A 21,225-nucleotide genomic window follows, 5' to 3' on the forward strand; every position below is an offset into this window, starting at 1 on the left:
GGAAGCTCCTGAGGAATGAGGTGGCTCTGAATTCCAGTCTATAGACTGCTTTCAACCACAAAACGTAAAGATTTAAAGAAATGACAGGACAGAACTGGAGAGGAGGTGGCTTAGTGGTTAAGAGGACTTCCAGCTCTTGCAGAGGACCTGAGTTCAATTCCCAGCACCCATCCACACTGTGGCTCACAAGTACCTGTAACTCTAGCTCCAGGGAAATCCAGTGGCCTCTACTGGCCTGCTCAGGTGCCAGGCACACACATGCACACACACTCAATCATGTCAGGCACCAGGCACACACATGCATACACATTCAATCATGTCAGGCACCAGGCACACACATGCACACACACTCAATCATGTCAGGCACCAGGCACACACATGCACACATACTCAATCATGTCAGGCACCAGGCACACACATGCACACACACTCAATCATGTCAGGCACCAGGCACACACATGCATACACATTCAATCATGTCAGGCACCAGCCACACATATGCACACACAATCATGCCAATGTTTATGCACATAAGACTTTTTAAAATAAATTTTATTTAAAAGAAGAAATGGCAAAAGTCAAAGCATTTTGAGTCTCTATGAGCGGCAAATTAAAGGCAAAACAAAAAAAAAAAAAAAACACCCAATAAAGGCTAGTTGAGAGATGGGTCTGGTCATCTGAGCCTGCAACCCAAGCTACTCTGGATACCAAGGCAGGAAGATCATAAGCTACAGCATGAGTTCAAGGATAACCTGGGCGACTCAGTGGAATTCTCTCTTGAAAAGGTAACTGTGGGGGTGAATAGACTTACTGGCCTAGCTCATGTGACTAGGGCCAACAATAGCCACTGAGCAGGATTAAGTGCCATGTTGGCAGTCTCTGCAGACCTCTGCATGGTTAGCTATGATGTGAGGGTCAAGAACTTTCTGAGGAATCTAAGAAATAAACAGGGCTCTTGATTATACCTCAATGTCCTCCACTACACAAGGAGTTCAATCAACTCATTATGCCTACAGCAAAAATCCTTTTCTTTCTATTATAGAAAGACCCAGAGTAGAAAAGGATATGCCCAATCTTGGAACTGCATCATCTTTTCATGAAGAAAAGTCAGTTGATGGCATAGCTGGGGCTAACAGTACTAATATGATCAATATTAGTACATAATTTAGTCAGGTCAAAGCAAAGAAGAGTTTCCCAGACCAGTGTTTAGGGCTGTGACCACCCATGACCCACTTTTAACAATAGAAAGTATAGAAGTTTCTAGAAAGAATGAGAAACTACACTTTATTTAAGCAATACTTGAACACAAATAGAGAGTCAACAGGACTTTCCATTATACCAAAGCATGTTTCCTTTACATGTGTTCCATATATGCCCATATTTTACAGAGTGTATGTGATTCTCACTTTCTTATTTTAAAGTTTATTTTATTTAAAAAAGAATCTAATGTTAGAATTAAAGTCTAGTCAATGGATGTTAGCATAGAAGGGGCTACTCAAAGTGACTTCACACCACAGGAGATACTGAGCACCTACTAGGGGGAGGGATGCTAACTAATTAAACTTCAAATATCTGTGGTAAGGGCTGGTTCTTTCAGTGAATCTTTCATTGCACATGCTAAGACTCCTGGTCTTAATTATCCAATTCTCTCTTCTCTCTCTCTCTCTCTCTCTCTCTCTCTCTCTCTCTCTCTCTCTCTCTCTCTCTCTCTCTCTCCTACCCATTCATCTTATCTATCATCTCTCCATCCTTTTTAAGTGTCTGTCCTTCTTCATCCTCCTGTCCCTCCACCCCACCATCCTCCTTATCATTCATCTCCATATGACCCTTTTCTCTGCTTGTCAGCCTATGGTTTCTAACCCCCTGGACTGGTTCCTCTGTCCCTCTGCTTTTCCCATGAGATGCCTTCTTTTGTTTCCTGGTGCTTTTACCATTTCCTAAGAATGGACTTTGTACCTTCCCGCTACTAAAGCTGCTTGTCACTGAAACTGACTTCTTCTTGTCAGATTTCTTTTCATCCAAATGTTGCACATTGAGAATGACATCTTTCATCTGGATACCTTGTGTGAGCTTCTTTATCTTGGAATCATAGAGAGAGAATTCCAGATCCCATGACCTTTTGTACTTTATGGCTTCTATTTGCTCTTTAAAATGCTTCAGATCCTGCCTTACCGAAGGAGCAATTCTGAAGCAGAACTTCAGCCCCAAGCTCAAGGTGCCGTCTGTTTTCAACATGTCAAATAAGAACTGCAAACTGAGAGTCACCTCTTCGTGGTTCTCCGGATCCACCAGCTTTGCCACTTCTTTGTGTGTGGCCTCTCCCTGCTGACTCTGGTCCTCCTTCACAAGGAAGGACATGGCGTAGAAAAATTCCTGGAAGCTGATGTGGCGAAAGCTGTAGAATTTCTTGATGCCAAGCCCCTTTCGGTAGTCGATGCAGTTCAGGAAAGCAGTAAGGCTGGGGCCGTCTAAGCCATGCTTTCTGAGGACCTCTTCCTCAAATAGCAGCCTCTGGTGCTGCATCCCCTCCGCGGCCAAGGAGCACAGACTCTTTAGTACCTTGTGCCTGGTAAGCTCAGAGCTGTCTCCATTGCCATCAGTGGGCAGAAAGGTGGACACATAAGCAGTGAAGATGTCTGTACTATTGCTAGGTGTCTCTGAGACTTCCTGGCCTCTCGCCATCTTCTTCTTCAGCCAGGAGCAGACCACCCAGCAAATGCCTGGAACCTGGCATGCTTTATAGAGAACAGCATTGTTTTGCACAAACTCAAGGGCATTTTTCAATTGCTCCTTATCCGTAAAACAGGAGCTGAAATATGTTTCCCTCTCCTCCTCAGAGAAGCCTAAGACAAGGACATGTCGCCGTTCACCCAACATGGGTTCCAGACTCTGCAAAGCTGGAGGCCGCGTGGTGATGAGAAGGGAGCATGGTACCTCCCTTCTCCTCATCAGAATGTGAAGTACGCGCTCGGCACGACTGGACTTCTGTAACTCATCATAGCCATCCAGGATGAACAGGAGCCGCCCAGGCTGCCGCAGAATCTCTGTGACTGGGGCTTGATCATCTCCACAACACCAGCAGATGAGGTTGGGCAGGTCACACTTGGGTAACAGGACCACTTCTCTGCAGCTCACGTAGAAAACATAATCAAACTGGCCTGGGTACAGCTTCCCTTTGGACCAGTCCTGCACCAGTTTTTTGACCAGGGTTGTCTTTCCAGTGCCCGCAGATCCTTGCATCACCACTATGGGCGGGGTTGAGTAGGACTCCGCCTCCGGAGCAAATAAAGTCTTCACATCGACAGGATCCAACTCCTGTTCCAGGTCAGAACAGGAAGGTGATCTGCGACCCCCTGAACTGGATGTGGCCATCAGGAGCAGCTTATTGTGGCTGCTATTAACACCCCAATCTTGCCTCTCCTCCAAGCAGCGCACATGCTCCCGGTAGATTTCTCTGTAATCTGAGTAACACAAATGGGGTTTCAGGTGTTGAATGTGAACAACAAAAGGCAAAAATCAACCCTTCAAACCCTGAGATTGCCCTTTAGTCTAATCTTCTACCCTCTCTAACTTGCATTGCTTTGAAGATTGTAGCTGTGGCTTCATGAAGTGTGTGTGTGTGTGTGTGTGTGTGTGTGTGTGTGTGTGTGTGTGTGTGGTCATGTTTTGTAAGTGAGTATATTTGTATTTATCTACACATGCTCATGAGAATGTGCTGACAGAGGGTGTGCATTGTGTGAGGGAAAGGGTGTGAACACTTCAATGTGAGTGTGTGTGACAATGCATAAGTACCTTCAAAGTCCTGTGAAATTTTGTCATGGGGTGAGGTGAGGACAGAGAGAGGAGAGAGAAGGGAAGCTGAAAGCTGGAGTAACTGGAGTCTGTTCTTGGTAAAGGGGAAAGGGTCAGAGCTAAAGACTACCCAGCAGATGAACAGGAGCCACAACTTCTGGAGCTTCACTTTCACCCCTCCCTTTCCCTCCCTACAGGTAGGAGGTGGGGTGTGCTTAAAAGATATCTTAAACCTCTACCTTCAGCTCAGGATCTGTACCCAACATTCTTCAGACCCCTTATCTGGAGACTATCTTAGACTCTGGGGATCCCCAAGGAGAGGGCAGTGTAAAGAAAGGCATAAATCCTAGACTATCAGAGTCCGTGCAGTACCTAGGTGTGTCTTTGGTGCCACTGTCACTTCCCTCTCTCAGGCTATACTCACCATTCAGACAAACCTGGTTGAGGTAGTCTACAAGCTCCATCAAGTTCATGGCCCGCAAGCTCCTGCTCACCACTCTCACGGCTTCCTGTGCTCCGTACATTGAAATCAGTTTTGATGCCAGGTCTACCTGACTCAGACTCTCCAGTTCCCCTCGGGCCAGATGAAATTGGGTCACATCCCGTAAGTGGAACTTCAGTGTCTTGAAACTGTTCTCCTCAAGGTCCTTCAAGGCCCAAAGCAGTGCCTCCTGGGGGCTGTTGGCCCGTGCCAAGGCCATGATGGTCAGAGTTCAGCCCTGGCACCTGGAAATGAGAAGTAATGGGAAATGATAAGTGGGGAAGAGCTAGAGACTCACCAGTTGCCCTTCCTACTGGGTGTTTGGCTGTCTGTGGAGCAGAAGCCTTGGGGGAGACCACATATGTGCAAAGCTCCAAGAAGGACAAGTGGATGAGACAACAGTAGAAATTGTCTAATCATCCCTGCTCTATCAGATAGCATGTGTGACCATGTGAGTAACGAGCAAGAAGGCCCCCTTCCTTCCTTCCTTCCTTCCTGCCTGCCTGCCTGCCTGCCCGCCTTATTTCTTGTGTGTGTGTGTGTGTGTGTGTGTATGTGTGTGTGTGTGTGTGTGTGTGTGTGTGTGTATCTTGTGTATTCCAGGCTAGCCTCAAACTTTTTTATAGCAGAGGATGACCTTAAATTCCTGACCCTCCTGCCTTTGCTTACTGAGTACTGTGATGACTGCCATGCACCATCACTCTCAGCTTTAGGAGGTGCAGGGGATTGAACCTAGGGATTCATGTGTGTTGGGTATCCACTCTACCAGCTGGGCAATGTCCCCAGATGTCCATGGGCACTCTTAAATTAGACTCAAGCATTAAGTCTTAAATTAGCATCAAGAAAAAGTGAGATTATTTTGTTTCAAAAAAGTGAGTCTTCCTTAGATTGTGAATGTTTACAGAACTTGTACACGTCTGCTAAGACCACAGAGACAGGAAGATTAAAAATCTCAATCCTCAGTCCACTGCCTCACATACCAGCAACATGAGCTCAGCCACTCATAGGGTCCAAAGTTGGTCTCTAGGTTAGGTAAGGAGATGAGTTCAAATACAGCTAAGAAGGGAACAGACACTATTAGTGCTTAATTTGTGTCAAGTTACTTCTTCAACTCAGTGATCAACAGGAGGACTTTAGAATCCAGGAATTGCTCATTATCTAAAGTCATGTGGAACCCATTGCAGAAATATAATGTATGGAGGTGCTCAAAATAGTCTTTAGAAGTAGACTTGGCAATACTCAAATATCAGTATTATAACTGAATAGCAATGAAAGGAAGAAACCTCTCAGAAACACAATCGGACACAGGGACTCTTGCCACAGGTCTTAGACCTGTGTAAAGAGGTGGGACTACAAAAACAATGACACATTACCTCAAAATGTCAAAGATGAAAAACCTGGGGATCCCCCGCAAAGCTCTGATTCTGAGGAAACTGATTCCAGAAGAACAAGAAGACAACAACAGAGCTCCAGGCTAGTCAAGCTCAGGCTTGAAGAGCTGGAAGTGGGAGAGTGAGTCAGCTCTGTGGGACAAGAAGACAAAACAGCTACTGTCCAGGAGAGATGGAACAGGTCCATTTTCAGTTCCACAGGCCAAGCCTGGGTCCTCTTATCCCGGTTCATTATCATCTGGTAGGGTTGGAATTAAAGGCAAAGGTATGAACTCTCAGACACCTACTGTCTGTTTATGGGCTCAGTGTTGGGTACGGAATGGAACCCAGGAAGGACCTCAGTAATCAGGGGAGCAGAGATGCCCACACATCAGATCTGTCAGTTGGCATGAGCAACTTAACCTCATTTGTCAAACATTAAACTTGAGAAACAAGGAAGGTGTTTGACCAAAGGTGTGAACTATTATATTGCCAAAAGAACAGCACGGAGATGATTCACATCCCCCTGGGGGGCACTTGCCCTCCTGACAACTTGACCCCAGGCCAGACTGGAGCAGTTTGACAAGAGACAAAGGGAGTGGGCACTGTCACTATCACTCTCTCTCTAAGAGATGGTTCGGTGTGTAAGAGCGTTGTCTGTGTAAGCGTGCATCCCTGAGCACCAGGGCTGAGGATTTGCATTCATATTCTAGCTCCCGTGTAAAACCACTGAGGGTGGGTGCATGAGCATGGCTGGCATTTGTTGCCCCACAGCCCAGTTCCAAGCTCAATGAAAAACCCTGCCTCAGGAGAACAAGGTGGGAAGTTATAGAACAGGACACCTGACATCCTCTGGCCTGTGCATACACAAAGTACACACACTCACACACATATGCGCACACCTGTACACACACACACTCACATGTGTATCGTGTGTGTGTGTGTGTGTGTGTGTGTGTACAAAGACACTTGAAAACTGAAGTAGTTGTCTTGGGAAGAGGATAAGGATGGTGAGATAGATGAAAACTGAGACACAGAGTTTGTAACATGTTAAATTTCTGATACATACACATGCTTCACTGTGTTAAAATCATAGGTCATAGATCTTCCCAGGAAAAAAATCTATGAGGCAAAGAAGTGTAGGTAATGTGTGTGGACAATTCCTTCAGGAAACTTGGCAATGAAGGGGATCTGCAGAGATGAGGAAGCACTGGTCCAAGCAGTCTTTACCCTCACATGGAAAGGGTGGGGTATTTTTTAATGCTAACAAAAAGCATCCAAAGGAAGGATCAGAAAGGTGGGGACTGAGGATAGAAACTGGATAAGGATCCAAAAAAAAAAAAAAAAAAAAAAAAGGCAGAAGATAAGCTTTTCAATGAGAAAGTCTGTCCGATGGAGAGGCACTTGTGTGGTTTTCCTGTTCAGAAGATGAGTGGGGGTATGTCTGATAGATGCTCTATTCTACTTGATGTATGGCTAAGAGAATTTCCAAAGAGCTTGACAGCAATGGTAGCAGGACAAGGGAGAGGCCAGGATGTGAACTGCCAGCCCCCAACTGTGCACCTTTCTCCCTCCTCCAAGCCGCCCAGTCCCAGCCCTCAGTGAAAACCCTCGGAGTCCAGGGGAAATGGTAGGAATGGGACCTGACTTACTCAAAACCCTAGGCAAACTCAGGCTAGAAATAAAAAAGTACCAAGAGTTCAAGGCCAAGGAGCCAAGATGAGAAAACAAAAGAATGAGACATGATTCTCTAGACAGAACAACAAGAAGCAGAGGCCACTTACTGTACCAACGCCAGATCTCAAGGTCTAAGTCACTGTGCCAGAGATTCTTAGTAACACCTAAGTATTTATAGAAACAGGAACTGAGTTTAATTGGAGGGGCGGAGGCAAGAAATGAGATGATGTTAACCCTGCCCTGGCTAGAGATGGAAAAGACGGTGACAACTAGAGAAACTAAGTATCCAAAAGAAGATAAAAATGAGGAAAATGGGGACCAGGGAAAGAAACAGATAGACAAAGTGAGAGAAGAGATATAGGGAGACATAAAACACATAAGCTGAGCAGGAAAGCAAAACAGAAAGGGAAGGGAAGAGCAGAGAGCTGGAGAGAGAGAGCTGGGGGGGAAGAGAAGGAGAGGGAGACAAAGAGACAGAGACAGAGAAACAGAGAGACAGAGAGAAGCTTCCTTTCAGTCCTTAAAATGGGCTAGGTTAACAGCGGAGATGATCCTAGTTTGGTTTGGTTTGGTTTGGTTTGGTTTGGTCTGGTCTGGTCTGGTCTGGTCTGGTCTGGTCTGGTCTGTTCTTTTTTTTTTTTTTTTTTTCCAGGTATGACTTTACAAACACACTTCCCAGGACAACTAGAAAATGATATGTGATGGGGTTTATTTTGTCCACACATCACTGAGAGTTTCTGTGAGGCTGTCCTTGGAATGAGACAATTGAGTCAGTAGCTGACAAAAGCAAACTGTGCTCCATAATGTGGGTGTCCCTCATACCATCAGATGAGGCCTGAACAAAAGAAAAGGCCTGGCCCTCTCATGACTAAGAAGGGTCTCCTCTTCCCATAGGCAAACACCAATCCCTGACACTATTAATGATACTCTGTTATGCTTGCAGAATGGCTCTCCTCTGAGAGGCTCCACCCAGCAGCTGACTTAGACAGATAAAGACAAACAGTGGATGGAGATTGAGGATTCTTATGGAAGAATAAGAAGAATGATTGCAGGATCCTAAGGGGATAGGAACTCTACAGGAAGACCAACAGAATCAACTATCTTAGACCCTTGGAGCTCTCAGAGTCTGAACCATCAACCAAAGAACATACACGGGCTGGAACTAGGCTTCCCCACACATATGTAGCCGATGTGCAGCTTGGTCTTCATGTGGGTTCCAAACAATTGGAGTGGGAGCTATCCCAACAGCTGTTATCTGTATATGGATATGTTCTTCTAGCTGAGCTGCCTTGTCTGGCCTCAGTGGGAGAGGAAGCACCTAGCCTTGCAGAGACTTGAAGTGCCAGGATGGGGTCATATCCAGAGAAGAGGAAGAAAATGGAGGAATGATTGTAGGAGGAGGTGACTTGGAGGGGGCAGTGAGCAGGATGTAAAGTGAATAAATAAACACATACATACATACATACATACATACATACATACATACATACATACATTTTTTAAAGGAGGTCTCCTCTTACTGTTTATATGGACCATGTTTCCCTCATTTGAGGATTGTAGAATTTTATTTTTATATATAACATAATCCACACATAGCACATACATATATAACATGAAAGTGGAAAGAAGGGGGAGAAAAAAGACTAATGGAGGAGGATTAAAGAGAGGAATAAGTTGGGGTTGGTGAGGTGGCTCAGTGATTAAGAGCACTGGCTACTCTTCCAGAGGTCCTGAGTTCAATTCCCAGCAGTCACATGGTGGCTCACAAACATCTGTAATGGGATCTTATGCCTTCTTCTGGTGCATCTGAAAACAGTGTACTCATGTACATTCAATAAATAAATAAATCTTTAAAGAGAGAGAGAGAGAATCGGTGGGAATATCCACCTGAGTACAAAGAATCTATGCCAACAAGAAAGCTTTTTAAGGGAGCTGAGGAGATGGCTCAGCAGGGAAGAGCACTCGCTATGCAAGCATGAGAACCTGAGTTAGAATCCCAGCACCCACATAAATCCAGGAGTGGTAGCTCATGAGCCTGCAACCCCAGCATTGTAGGTGGTGAGACAGAAGGATGCTGGGGTTTGCTGACTACCAGGCTAGCGCCAGGCTCAGTGAGAGACACAGTCTTAAGGGAATAGGGAAGAGGGTGATAGAGCAGGACACCCAATGTCCTTCATGTCTGGCCCTCACACACACACACACACACACACACACACACACACACACACACACATGAAAACTTTAATAAAAGAAAAAGGATGCTGGACAGTGGTGGCACACACCTTTAATCCCATCATTCAGGGAGGCAGAGCCAAGTGGATCTCTAAGTTCCAGGACAGTCAGAGCCACACAGAGAAACCTTGTCTTGAAAAGAGAAAATAAAAAGAGCTTCCTACACTACTAACTCTGCGAAGCATCATGAGTTACCTCTGGTCTTCTGAATAAAACTAAAACATTGGTTCATGGGGTTTGAGCCTGCTGGCTTTCACAATCAAACCAATACCTCCAGCTTGCTGCCTGAAGATCATAAAACACTCATTTCTTTTATAAACACAAATGTATTTTGAAGATTTTATTTTCTTAATTGTGTATGCATGTGTCTGTGACTGGGTATGTATGTACATGTGAGTGCAATGCCTGTGGAGGCCAGAAGAGGACATAGGTTCCTCTGGAACTAGAGTTGTGTGTAGCTGTGAGCCACCAACCAACCCTTCCCCTTGCTGGAACCTCAATGCAGATTTTCTGCAACAACAGAGAATCTCGGTCTCTCTCTCTGTCTCTGTGTGTGTGTGTGTGTGTGTGTGTGTGTGTGTGTGTGTGTGTGTGTGTGTCTTTCTCTCTCACTGAACTATCTCTCTACTGCCCAAATTTTTTTATAGCATAGGAGTCTTTTTAAAAAGATTTATCTGCCGGGCGTGGTGGCGCACGCCTTTAATCCCAGCACTCAAGAGGCAGAGGCAGGCGGATTTCTGAATTCGAGGCCAGCCTGGTCTACAAAGTGAGTTTATCTATCTATTACACACACACACACACACACACACACACACACACACACACACTGTCCCTATCTTCAGACATACCAGAAGGAGGCATCAGATCCTATTACAAATGATTGTAAGCCACTGTGTAGTTGCTGGGAATTGAACTTAGGACCTTTGGAAGAGGTTATTGCAGAGAATCTGCGTTGAGGTTCTAGCAAGGGGAAGGGGTTGGTTGGTGGCTTACAGTTACTCACAACTCTAGTTGTGTTCCTAACCGCTGAGCCATCTCTCCAGTGCCAGCATAGAAGTCTTCATAATCAGCTCCTGGCCCTGCTTAGAGATCTATCCTTTCTTTTGATCATGCCATTTAACCACCAAATTCTTTCTTTAAATGTACTAGGCTTGCTCTCATTCACCTTAAGTCCTCTACACAAACTGTTCACTCCACCAGAAGGGCTCTCCCTACAAAAACCCAAATAATAGTTGGCTGCCTGAATTCTTCAAGTTTCCACCCCAACTTGATATCCTCATTGTGTCCTACCCTAACCCTTCATAACTTTTCATGCTCTCATAACCTCCACTGATCATTTCTTTCTCATAGCATGGTCAAATAGTAATAATAATATACTGTGTATCGAAGCATTTTCTAACCTAATGTAGGATTTAGTCCTTTTTTTTCCCCAAAGAGAATGCAACCCTTTGCTATTTAGTTCGCTTATATACCCAAGCGTATAAGAGAGAATCTGGTGCATATTGAGCATTTAAATTGTTGAATGAATATGCCTCCCTAATGATGCCTTATGAAGCCATCACAAATAAAGCACTGTTGGTCAGGCATGATGATTCCCGCCTACAGTCCTAGCATTCAGGAAGCAGAGACAGGAAAGTTGAGGTAAGTTCCAGGCCAACCTAACCTATATGGAGAGCTCCAGCCGGCGTGGAATGCAAAGTAGATCCTGAGTCCAAATTTTAATTGATTGATTAATAAGTTAAATGGATGTAACAATGAATCCCCTGTAAGACTAATATTTAATATCCATTTAAGTCTTAAACAATTACGACCTTTTCACTACTCTGTGCCGCCACCTGATGGCAACTGTGTAGATTGCTAGTTGCTTCCTCCCCACTCCCACCCCAGGAAGTCCTAAAGTTACTAGGAACTACTCTGGCCTGCTACACACTGAGTGCACATCGGACGGAAATTAAAGCGCACACCGCGCACTAAACCTTACAATCAGCCGGAAATTTCATGTCCAATAGTCATCAAGATATGATTCACGTGGTACAAATTTAGCCAATCAAATTTCTAATTCCCCCAACTCACGCCCTTCTGTTCTAGGCTCTCTCTCTTTCTCGGCAAGATGGCTTCTCCTGCCGTACCGGCTAGTGTCCCTCCTGCCACTGCAGCCGCAGCCCCGGCGCCGGCCGTCACCGCAGCCCCGGCTTCAGCCCCGACGCCATCCACGCCAGCTCCGACACCGGCTGCGACTCCCGCTGCGGCCCCGGCGCCCGTCTCGTCTGATCCTGCTGTAGCTCCGCCTGCAGCTCCGGGCCAGACCCCAGCCTCCGCGCCAGCCCCTGCGCAGACGCCGGCGCCTTCGCAGCCCGGGCCCGCCCTCCCAGGGCCTTTCCCGGGCGGCCGCGTGGTCAGGCTACACCCCGTCATTTTGGCCTCGATCGTGGACAGCTACGAACGCCGCAACGAGGGAGCTGCCCGAGTTATCGGAACCCTGTTGGGTGAGTTCTGGGGAAATTGATGTTTTCTTCCCGTCCATCTTCCTATTCCTCTCGTTCCATCGCCCCTGAACTCTTAGCCTGTTTCTCTTTTTGCACCTTCCTACTGTGGCCTACTTCCCGAGTGATCTGAATTCAGCCGAATTGCCGTTATGCCACAGAAATGTGCAAGGAGTAGGTATAAGCTATTGCGTAGTTTGTGATACTTGATCTACACGTTATTTTATACTCCCAACAACGTGGTACTGAGAGGGCATGCTGCCAAAAATGAAAGCTCAAATGCCAGCAAGTTCAAAGCCCTTGACCCGTTTAAACAGAGTACCCACATTCCCTCTCTTAGGCAGTGACCTACCACCACCCCAACACAAACAAAGTGCCCACCACCCATGTTAGGGAAGAGGATGTGTCAGAAGCTTCCTCCAGTTCAGATAAACCAGGTATATTTGTAACATATTCTGGATATATAATATCTAGCTTTCCTAAACTTTTCAGACAGGCATGTGTTCCAAGGTTTTCCCACATACTGGTTCATAAACCCTAGATATGCCCAGCTCCAAGTTCTCCCCCACCTCACTCCTCTGATTTTTCCTTTGGACACAGACTGTCGTTGTATTACGTGTCTGTCGCTAACCTTCAAGATGAAGAGTAATCTTTCCTTTGCCTGTGTTACAGTTTTGGGAAAGTAGATAGTTTATGTTAAAGTAACTTGTAACCCTGACAAGCACTAAAGGCCGTTGAATACATCCCTTTCTCGGGGGACTGCCAGTCCTGTCCGGCTTGTTTCCTCTCCGCCTCAGTGACAGCTTTTAGATATTGCAGTCCACTTAAGTTGCATCTGTCATTTCTTACTGGTGGTCTTGTAGCAGGGCGTGCACCATAGAAGACAGTTCAAGTACTGCAAAGAGAACAGTTTGTAGTCAGACTGCGGCAATTACTAGCTTTGTGTCCCCTGACAAATCACCATCAGAGACCTCTTCAGCACACAGGGTTTTGTTTGGTTTTTCAAGGCCAACAAACACTTTTTAAGATATATATATTTTATGTGCATTGGTGTTTTGCCTGCATGAATGTTTAAAGGTGCCAGATCCTCTGGAACTGGAGCTACAAATAGTAATGAGCCACCATGTGGGTGCTGGGAATTGAACCCAGGTCCTCTGGAAGAGCAGCCAGTGCTTTCGACCACTGAGCCATCTCTCCAGCCCCATCAGACAGTTTTTGTGAGAATGAAACATTAGAGCAAGCAGTTAATGGTTGGTACACCTCAGGTACAGTTGTTGGCATTCCTCTGTCACATAGTAGGCCATACCACCCACCATACATTTCTTTATCTTTGACAGTGTAGGGGTTTGCAGGAATTTAGAGTTGATACCTTGTCTTGTATCAAAACATACTTGCGTTCTCCTTGCCACGTCTTTCATGCTCTTCACTTTATTTCAGTCCACAACTATAATACCGACTTCTCTAGTTTTAGCCTGTAACCTGTGTGTTGGCTTCAGTAATTGCCCTACTATGAGCTTCTGTAACAAAAGAATTTTCTATCAGTGACTTGCCACTGAACAAATGCTTTGAACATGCTATCTAATTTCCAGTCTTTGGAGCTGTTTAACTAAAGGAATAAATGTCTACCCAAGGTTTATCTTTACCCCGTTTTTATCATAGGAAGGCTAACTGTAGTGTGTGGATTCTCTATCAGACCGAATCCTGCTCAGTGCTCCCTTCCACTGTTACAAAACAGTTACTGATTTAAAAAATAAATAAATAAATAAATGGATGAAGCAATATGTGCTTGGCAGGAGCTTGGACTTTCTTGGGTTTTAATTTGTAAAAGATTTTGTCTAGTTAAATGAAACCATCCTTGAGTTTTGTGTACCGCAGAGTTGTTAGGTACTTAGACTTCAAAATTAGCTGAAGAAACACTGCTATAACCTTAAACTCAGGATGGAAGCACAGTCCCTGTAAGTAACTACTGTACGTGTGATGAGTATTCTGCTAGCAGGTGTTCTGTGGAAACATAGATATAACTCCTTAAAAGGTTATGAAGGAGTCATAGCAAGATGTGCAAAATCATGGTAAGGTGCAACCCATTTTCAATGTGAAATAAGTCCTTAAAAGGACAGTATCCACATATGATTCCAAAAGGAGCAAGACCTGAATTTAAAAACTTACATGTTAGTGTAAGACTTTTAAATAATTTTCAATGAATATGCCCATAGGTTAAAGTTCTCTGTAGGCACTACTAAACCTAATGTCCTTTATCCTTTGAATAAAAATCTTAGCTATTCAAATTATAGAATATAAAGATTACTAGAAGTATATTTTAAATATCATAGTTTTGAAAACTCTGAGAATACCCAGGAATGCTAATTTTTTTTCTCTGAATCTCAAAATATAGCATGCCAGGAATTTGAAAACTGTGTTCACTTATGTAGTGGTTCCAAAATATATCACTGTTGAGAAACAAACTTTTTTTTTATTTAAAACAATTTTTAAAAGAAGGTCCTGGCAAGTTAACTATCTGAAGAGGTTGGCATCCCAGGCTTACGGGAGGGTGGCAGGAAGTGAAGCCCTCAGTGGTTTGGACACCTGCCTGTGGGGCAGGACTCCCAGGGAGCTGAGAAGACTCCTCCAGGCTGGTCTCTGCAGAGGCCCATGACCAGCCCTCATTCCAGAGCTGAGGCAGGGGAAACTAGAGAACATGCCTGCTTTGTGGAAAGTAGTAGACCTGAGTTGGGGCTAAAGGAGAGCACCTGAGAAGGGGATGCAGAAAGTGAACTCTAGGAAGTAGAGCTCGCAGGACAAGGCGTGACAGAACTGCAGCATGAGAGGGGTTTGGGTGAGTTCTAGACCTGCCGTTGTGCATACAAGAAGAAAGGACAGAGTGTAGCTTGGGCTTGGTGGGTATTCCTTATGAGGTGCCACTGAGTGTACCAGTGGATTGGTCAAGTAGAAAATTGAGTAAGCAGGGCTGCCAGGGTGCTTCACCAGCCTGCCCGTGCTTCACTTCCCAGAACCCACATGATGGAAGGAGAAAACCGGCAAACGGTCCTCTGACTTCCACGGGCAAGCAGTTGCACACCCATAATTAATCAGTGTAAAAGAAAGGCAAATTTTAACAGTAAGTGTGAAGACACAAATGTAAAGAGGTGTGGGCAAGTCTGCCCTAGCCCCCAGAAGATAAGTAACTGAAATACAGAGGTAGATGTACTCATCTGCCACAGGGATTGGTAGCTGTGTTTTTTAAAAAAAAAAAAAAAAAAAAAGTCAGGAAATATTTTTAGCTTTGTGTGCAGTCTGTCACAGCTACTCAACTCTGCCCTTGTAGCAGGAAAAAAAGCCATAAATAATGCAAAAGAGTTTGGGCACATAACCATGAACTGAAATGTTTCTGGGCCAGGACTTGACCTAGAAAAGAAGCATAGAGCAAAAACTGGGAACACTAACAATGCTGAAACCCTGAGGTGTCAGAGGAGCTAACAGATTAGGAAGAGAAGGGAGAAAGCTAGAAGAGACTGGTATACTGGAAGCCCTAGGAGTAAAGGCTCTGAAATGGGGGAAGCAGTCACAGCAGTCAGAAGTTGGTGAGTGTTCAGATGACAGAAGGTATACCTGTGTGTTAAGAACCTTGTCTTAGGGTTCCATTGCTGTGAACAGACACCATGACCAAGGCAGCATTTAACCGTGGCTGCTTACTGGTTCTGAGGTTCAGTCCATTATCATCAAGGTGGGAAGCATGGCACTGGAGAAGGAGCTGAGAGTTCTACGTCTTATTCAAGTTCTATGTCTTATTCAAGGGAACCCAGAAGAAGACTGGGCTTCCGTCCCACATGGCTAGAAGGAGGGTCTCAAAGCCCACTCCCACAGTGGCACACCTAGTCCAACAAGGCTATACCTCTATTAGCACCACTCTCAGGGCCAAGCATATTCAAACCACCACATAGTTCAGAAAATGAAACCATAACACTAGCCAACAAAAGACAGCACTAGCAGAGACATGTTACAAGGGGTAGGGGGTGAGGAACTTAAGGGAAGGTATCAGGACATCAAGTGAGAATAGCTGGGATCTATGGCTCAGTGAGATCCAGTAACTAATGTGAGAGTTAGGGGTGTGAGAGGAAGTCTGTGGTAAGGAACCCTCTGGGGGTGGAATGACCCTTTCACAGAAGATCATCAGAAAACACGAGTATTTAAATTACATTTATAACTAGCAAAATTGTAGTTATGAATTATCAATGAAAATAATTTTATGGTTAAGGGTTACCACAACATGAAGGTCACAGCATTAAAAGATTAAAAACTACTACTCTAGAAAGTACAGAGTGTTGTGGGGAAGGGCTGGTAGGGGGAATAGCAGGCAGAGGAGACCTTGCAAAGGAACACTTAATCCTGTCTGCTGATAGAAAGGGGGGGGGGGTCTCTGAGGTTGAGTTCTCTGGAAAATACTAGTTCTGTTGATGCTGGACTTGGGGCTGATGTGTTGGCTTCATGTTTGCTGACTTTGAGGCCATCTCCAAAAGCAGTCCTGGAGAAACAGCTTAGTTATAGAACACTTGCCTATCGTGCATAAAGCCCTGACTTCACTCTGCAGCACACAGAAGCCAGCTGTGGTGATGCATACCTGTACTCCTAGCATGAGGCTGTTGGAGACAGGAGGCTCAGGAGTTCTTGTTCCTCTTTAGTTAGAAAAGACCCTGACCCTGGGGGCAGGCGGGGGGGAGGGGGGGCGGGGATTGGGTAGTCAGGGGCCATGGGCTTTGAGTTCTCAGGATTATATAACGCCTGGCCCTTCTCTCTTTACCAGGAACTGTTGACAAGCACTCGGTAGAAGTCACCAACTGCTTTTCGGTGCCACACAATGAGTCAGAAGATGAAGTGAGTTGAGAGGATTTAAGCAGCCCCTGTATAGTTCACAGCCATTCAACCCCTGACTTCCCCGAAGGCCCCACTGTGCTGTGTCTGTAGCCAGAGCTGCAACTGAAGCTCTGCTTTCCCTGTCCACATTGGGCCTCCTCAGGTGGTGGGGGTTGGTAACTTTTCCTATTCAGCATATACTTGTAGCTTCTTAACCTCCTCTCCTGCCTTCCCCCTTAGGTGGCTGTTGACATGGAATTTGCTAAGAATATGTATGAATTACATAAAAAAGTCTCCCCAAATGAGCTCATCCTAGGCTGGTAAGATGGCGAGGGTGGGAGTAGATAGAAAGTCTCATTGAGGGCCTTGCTCATTGTCATCAGGCTGGATCTCGTCTCCCCTTTCAGACATAAAACACATAAAGCATGTGACTTGAGAGCCTATGGGATTTTGATGATAACTTGATCCTAGAAAGTCAAGAATATTTATTTTCAATTACAACTTTTGTTATGCAGTTTTTCATATTGTTAATTACTGCTAAAATGGGTGTGAGAACCCCGGCAACACCCGCTGCGCTGTTGCATTTGGTATTGGTGTCAGCTGCCCTGCATCTATGATTGCTGTTGCAGGTATGCCACAGGCCATGACATCACAGAACACTCAGTGCTGATCCATGAGTACTACAGCAGGGAGGCCCCGAACCCCATTCACCTCACGGTGGACACAGGTCTCCAGCATGGGCGCATGAGCATCAAGGCCTATGTCAGGTGAGCCCCTGGGCACACTCAGGTCTAATCCTGCCGCTTATTTTCTCTTCAGGAACTTTATTCCTCTTTTAACAGCTGTCATTAGAGTAGTTTCTAAAGTGAAGTCGGACCCCATAACTCACACTCACTCACTGGTCCTGCTTACGCTGGAGTATTTGTTGCTTGGAACCATTCCAAATGGCAGTGCCTTTAGCATCGTCTTCTGGAACAGTTAACCCACACATGATGTGTTGTTTATCAGGTTCTTCTGAGCCTGTATTTGTTGCTTTTCTGAATTATCGTTAGTTTTTCATTGTCTTGGTTTGCTTTCTGTTTTGTTTTGTTTTGTTTTGTTTTGTTTTTGGAGACAAGGTTTCTCTGTATAGCCCGGACTGTCCTGGAACTCACTCTGTAGACCAGGCTGGCCAGGGACTCAGAAATCCGTCTGCCTCCCAAGTGCTAGGATTAAAGGCGTGCACCACAACTGTCCAGCTTGGTTTGCTTTCTATTACTGTGATAAAACACAGACCAACACCAACTTGGGAAGGAGAGGGCTTATGTCAGCCTACAGATCCCAGTCTACATTGGGGGAAGTCAGGGCGGGAACCTGGAGCAGAACCATGGTGATGCTGCACGTACCTCTGTGCTCCCCTGGCTTGCTCAGACTGCTTTCTAACTCCACCTAGGACCACCCACCCAGGGGTGGTACCACCCACATCGGTCAAGAAAATGCCTCACAGACTTGCTTGCAGGCCAATCCAACAGAGGAATCGCCTAGCTTATGTCAAGCTACTACAAACCCTAGTCAGTGCATTCATTATTCCTAGGACTAAGCACAGTATTTATAGACTAGAAGATGCTAGCATTGTTGGGAACACATCTTTTAAGCTAGAAATAAGTATACTTTTGAACAGTAACATAGCAGTGTTGATACATAAAACTTGCTGCCGCTACACCACCATTTGTCAGGGCTTGCTGGGGAAGGCTTTAGCATCTGAGGAAAGAAGAGCTTATTACTATAAGTTGAGCCTATTACTGTGCACTGGGCCCTTAGCTAGTCTCCGCAAACTCATTTTCTTCAAAATCCAGATGAAAATGCAGGGTTGAAATAAGCACAATTTTAGTGAGTTACTTCTAGCGCCCAATCTAGTGGTTTGGGGCATGAACTTGTTTGGTGTTTTAGTGGTAATTAAAGGTGGCCACACCTTTAATCCCAGCACTTGGGAGACAGAGGCAGGTGGATTTCTGAGTTCGAGGCCAGCCTGGTCTACAAAGTGAGTTCCAGGACAGCCAAGGCTACACAGAGAAACCCTGTCACAAAAAAAAAAAAAAAAAAAGAAAAGAAAAGAAAAAGCACAGGCCCAGAGAAGAATGTTCTGGTGTGTCTGATTTCCCTGGAAATGGGTGTGTCTGGCCAGCCAGGAACATCCAGAGTCCTGTAATCCTCACTGGCATTATGGTGTATGAAGTCATCCTGTACCTTTCCAAGCCAAAGAGGAAAAGGAAAGTTTGCTCACAAGATAACTCTGGGACAGTCCCGGCCTTCTCAAGTGGAAGATACTAACTTTGCCTGCTTTCCCAGCCTAGTCTACACAAGGAAACTGCTCCCAGGGGCGACGGTCGATTAACCTTTTCTCCTCCTTCCCCAGCACTTTAATGGGCGTCCCTGGGAGGACCATGGGAGTGATGTTCACACCGCTCACTGTGAAGTATGCGTATTATGACACTGAACGCATTGGAGGTGAGTTTCCTTCCCTGCTGTACACACTTGGAGACCCTGGGATTATTCAAGAGAGGAGCTGTTTCTGACAAAGATGGAAGCCCTGGGTAGCTTAAAGAACACACTTAAGGTTCATGCTGACTGAAAGTTGAAGGTTTGTTCAGGGTGGGGAATTGTCAGTGTCACGGGCCATATAGTCATCCATATGAGGCCAGAACCATTAGCAAGCAGGTAGTCAGTCGGGGAGAGCAGGGATTTAGGAGAACTGACTGCTTCCAGAAGGCATGGAGGGAGTTAGTAGGTGGCTAGAGACCTCTTTCCTCTTGTCATGACTAAGCTTTCTCTGTTGTCTCTTACTGCCTGTCCCACACTCCCACAGTTGACCTCATCATGAAGACGTGTTTTAGCCCCAACCGGGTGATTGGACTCTCAAGTGACTTACAACAAGTGGGAGGGGCCTCAGCTCGCATCCAGGATGCTCTAAGCACTGTATTACAGTATGCTGAGGATGTGCTGGTGAGAATTGGGGAGGGAAAAGCAAGAGAGGGTGGGCATCCCTGCTCGGTCCGCTGGTGACAGGACAGTACCAACAGGACAGCGCCTCATTGAGTCTTTGTTCTGTGCTCAGTCTGGGAAGGTGTCTGCTGACAACACGGTGGGCCGCTTCTTGATGAGCCTTGTCAACCAAGTACCCAAGATAGTTCCTGATGACTTTGAGACCATGCTCAACAGCAACATCAATGTGAGTTCTGTAGCTGCACCCTGAGAGCTGGGTGGAGGGACTTCTGCTATGTCGTCCAGGTTGGAGGCAGTATAGTATGTTCAGGGCGACTCCACTTCCTAATGGCTTGTCTGAAGTACTACTGGTGTTGCCATGACTTGTTAACTAGACTCAGTTAGAAGACTTGCTAAAATCAGTTTAACAAAGTCAGTTCCTACTTTCCCCATCTGTGTTCACTGGGCACACACCCTGTACTCCACAGGGCTACACTGCTGTCAGTCCCCCATCTATGAGAATCAGAGAGGATAGCAGTCATGCACATTCCCTTCCTGGCTTCTACCTCCAACCCTTGTTCAGTCTGCCTCACCAGCATTTATCCAGGACTCCTCACAGCCAGTGTCCACGGTGGAGCTGGCTAACCAGCCTTTCTGTCACTGTTGCACTCAGCCTCTCACTGCTTATCCTTTGTCTTTCAGGACCTGCTGATGGTGACCTACCTGGCCAATCTCACCCAGTCACAGATTGCCCTCAATGAGAAACTTGTAAACCTGTGAATGAGCCCCAAGAGCACTTGTGCTGGTCGAGGTTTTCACCACAGGGCTGAGACCGAAGTGGAGGCAAAGGGTTTCTTTGTGGTCTTGAGTCACAGTGACTCAGTCAGCTGCTTGTGACTCCAAATAAACATAGCTTACCTTTTGTAAATGAACTTGATCTGATTCGAGTTTATTGTCGGCGAGGAGAAAGAAGCATGTTCCTGAACTCGTATAGAAGCCAGGGAGTGGGCACTGTAGGGAGAAGCTAGTTATGTTGGCATGACTCACCCACAGTGGCTGCTCCCACAGCCTAGGCTGCGGTAGCGTCACCCAGCCCCACACCAGGCAGATATTTCTTGGCACAGTGGTTTACAGGGATACTTTTTTCTTCTTCTAACTTAGGATAATGGTAAATGGAATCTCCAAGATTGTTTCAGTTTTTGGTTTGGTTTGGTTTGGTTTGGTTTTTTTCTTTCTTTTTTCTCCTTTTTTCTTCCAAAACATCTTACCTGGAATGGCAGTCAAGAGATTTGCCTTGTGCAGTGTGGAAGGACCTAGAGATGTGCTAGTGAGCCGCAACAGGATAAAGAATGGGCACACACCTCAGTCCTGGGACCCATGA

The 21,225-nt window shown here is 45.7% G+C and overlaps 2 protein-coding genes across 2 annotated transcripts; one reads left to right on the forward strand and one right to left on the reverse strand.

Annotated features, from left to right (window-relative positions):
- Positions 1–579: 579 nt before the first annotated feature.
- On the reverse strand, positions 580–7,486 carry Nlrp10 (NLR family pyrin domain containing 10). Its single transcript, XM_021169044.2, has 3 exons — positions 7,428–7,486; positions 4,217–4,518; positions 580–3,461 (listed from the first exon to the last, which is right to left on the reverse strand). The coding sequence occupies exons 2-3, from the start codon at positions 4,491–4,493 to the stop codon at positions 1,717–1,719; spliced, it is 2,022 nt and encodes a 673-aa protein (XP_021024703.1). The 5' UTR covers positions 4,494–4,518; positions 7,428–7,486; the 3' UTR covers positions 580–1,716.
- Positions 7,487–11,635: 4,149 nt separating this feature from the next.
- Positions 11,636–20,776, forward strand: Eif3f (eukaryotic translation initiation factor 3 subunit F). Its single transcript, XM_021166844.2, has 8 exons — positions 11,636–12,038; positions 16,834–16,904; positions 17,124–17,203; positions 17,513–17,650; positions 19,279–19,370; positions 19,729–19,865; positions 19,978–20,091; positions 20,547–20,776. Exons 1-8 carry the CDS (start codon positions 11,663–11,665, stop codon positions 20,622–20,624), a joined length of 1,086 nt encoding a protein of 361 aa, XP_021022503.1. The 5' UTR covers positions 11,636–11,662; the 3' UTR covers positions 20,625–20,776.
- The last annotated feature ends 449 nt before the right edge of the window (positions 20,777–21,225 follow it).

This window comes from Mus caroli, chromosome 7 (assembly GCF_900094665.2).
Source record: "Mus caroli chromosome 7, CAROLI_EIJ_v1.1, whole genome shotgun sequence".
Taxonomy (NCBI): domain Eukaryota; kingdom Metazoa; phylum Chordata; class Mammalia; order Rodentia; family Muridae; genus Mus; species Mus caroli.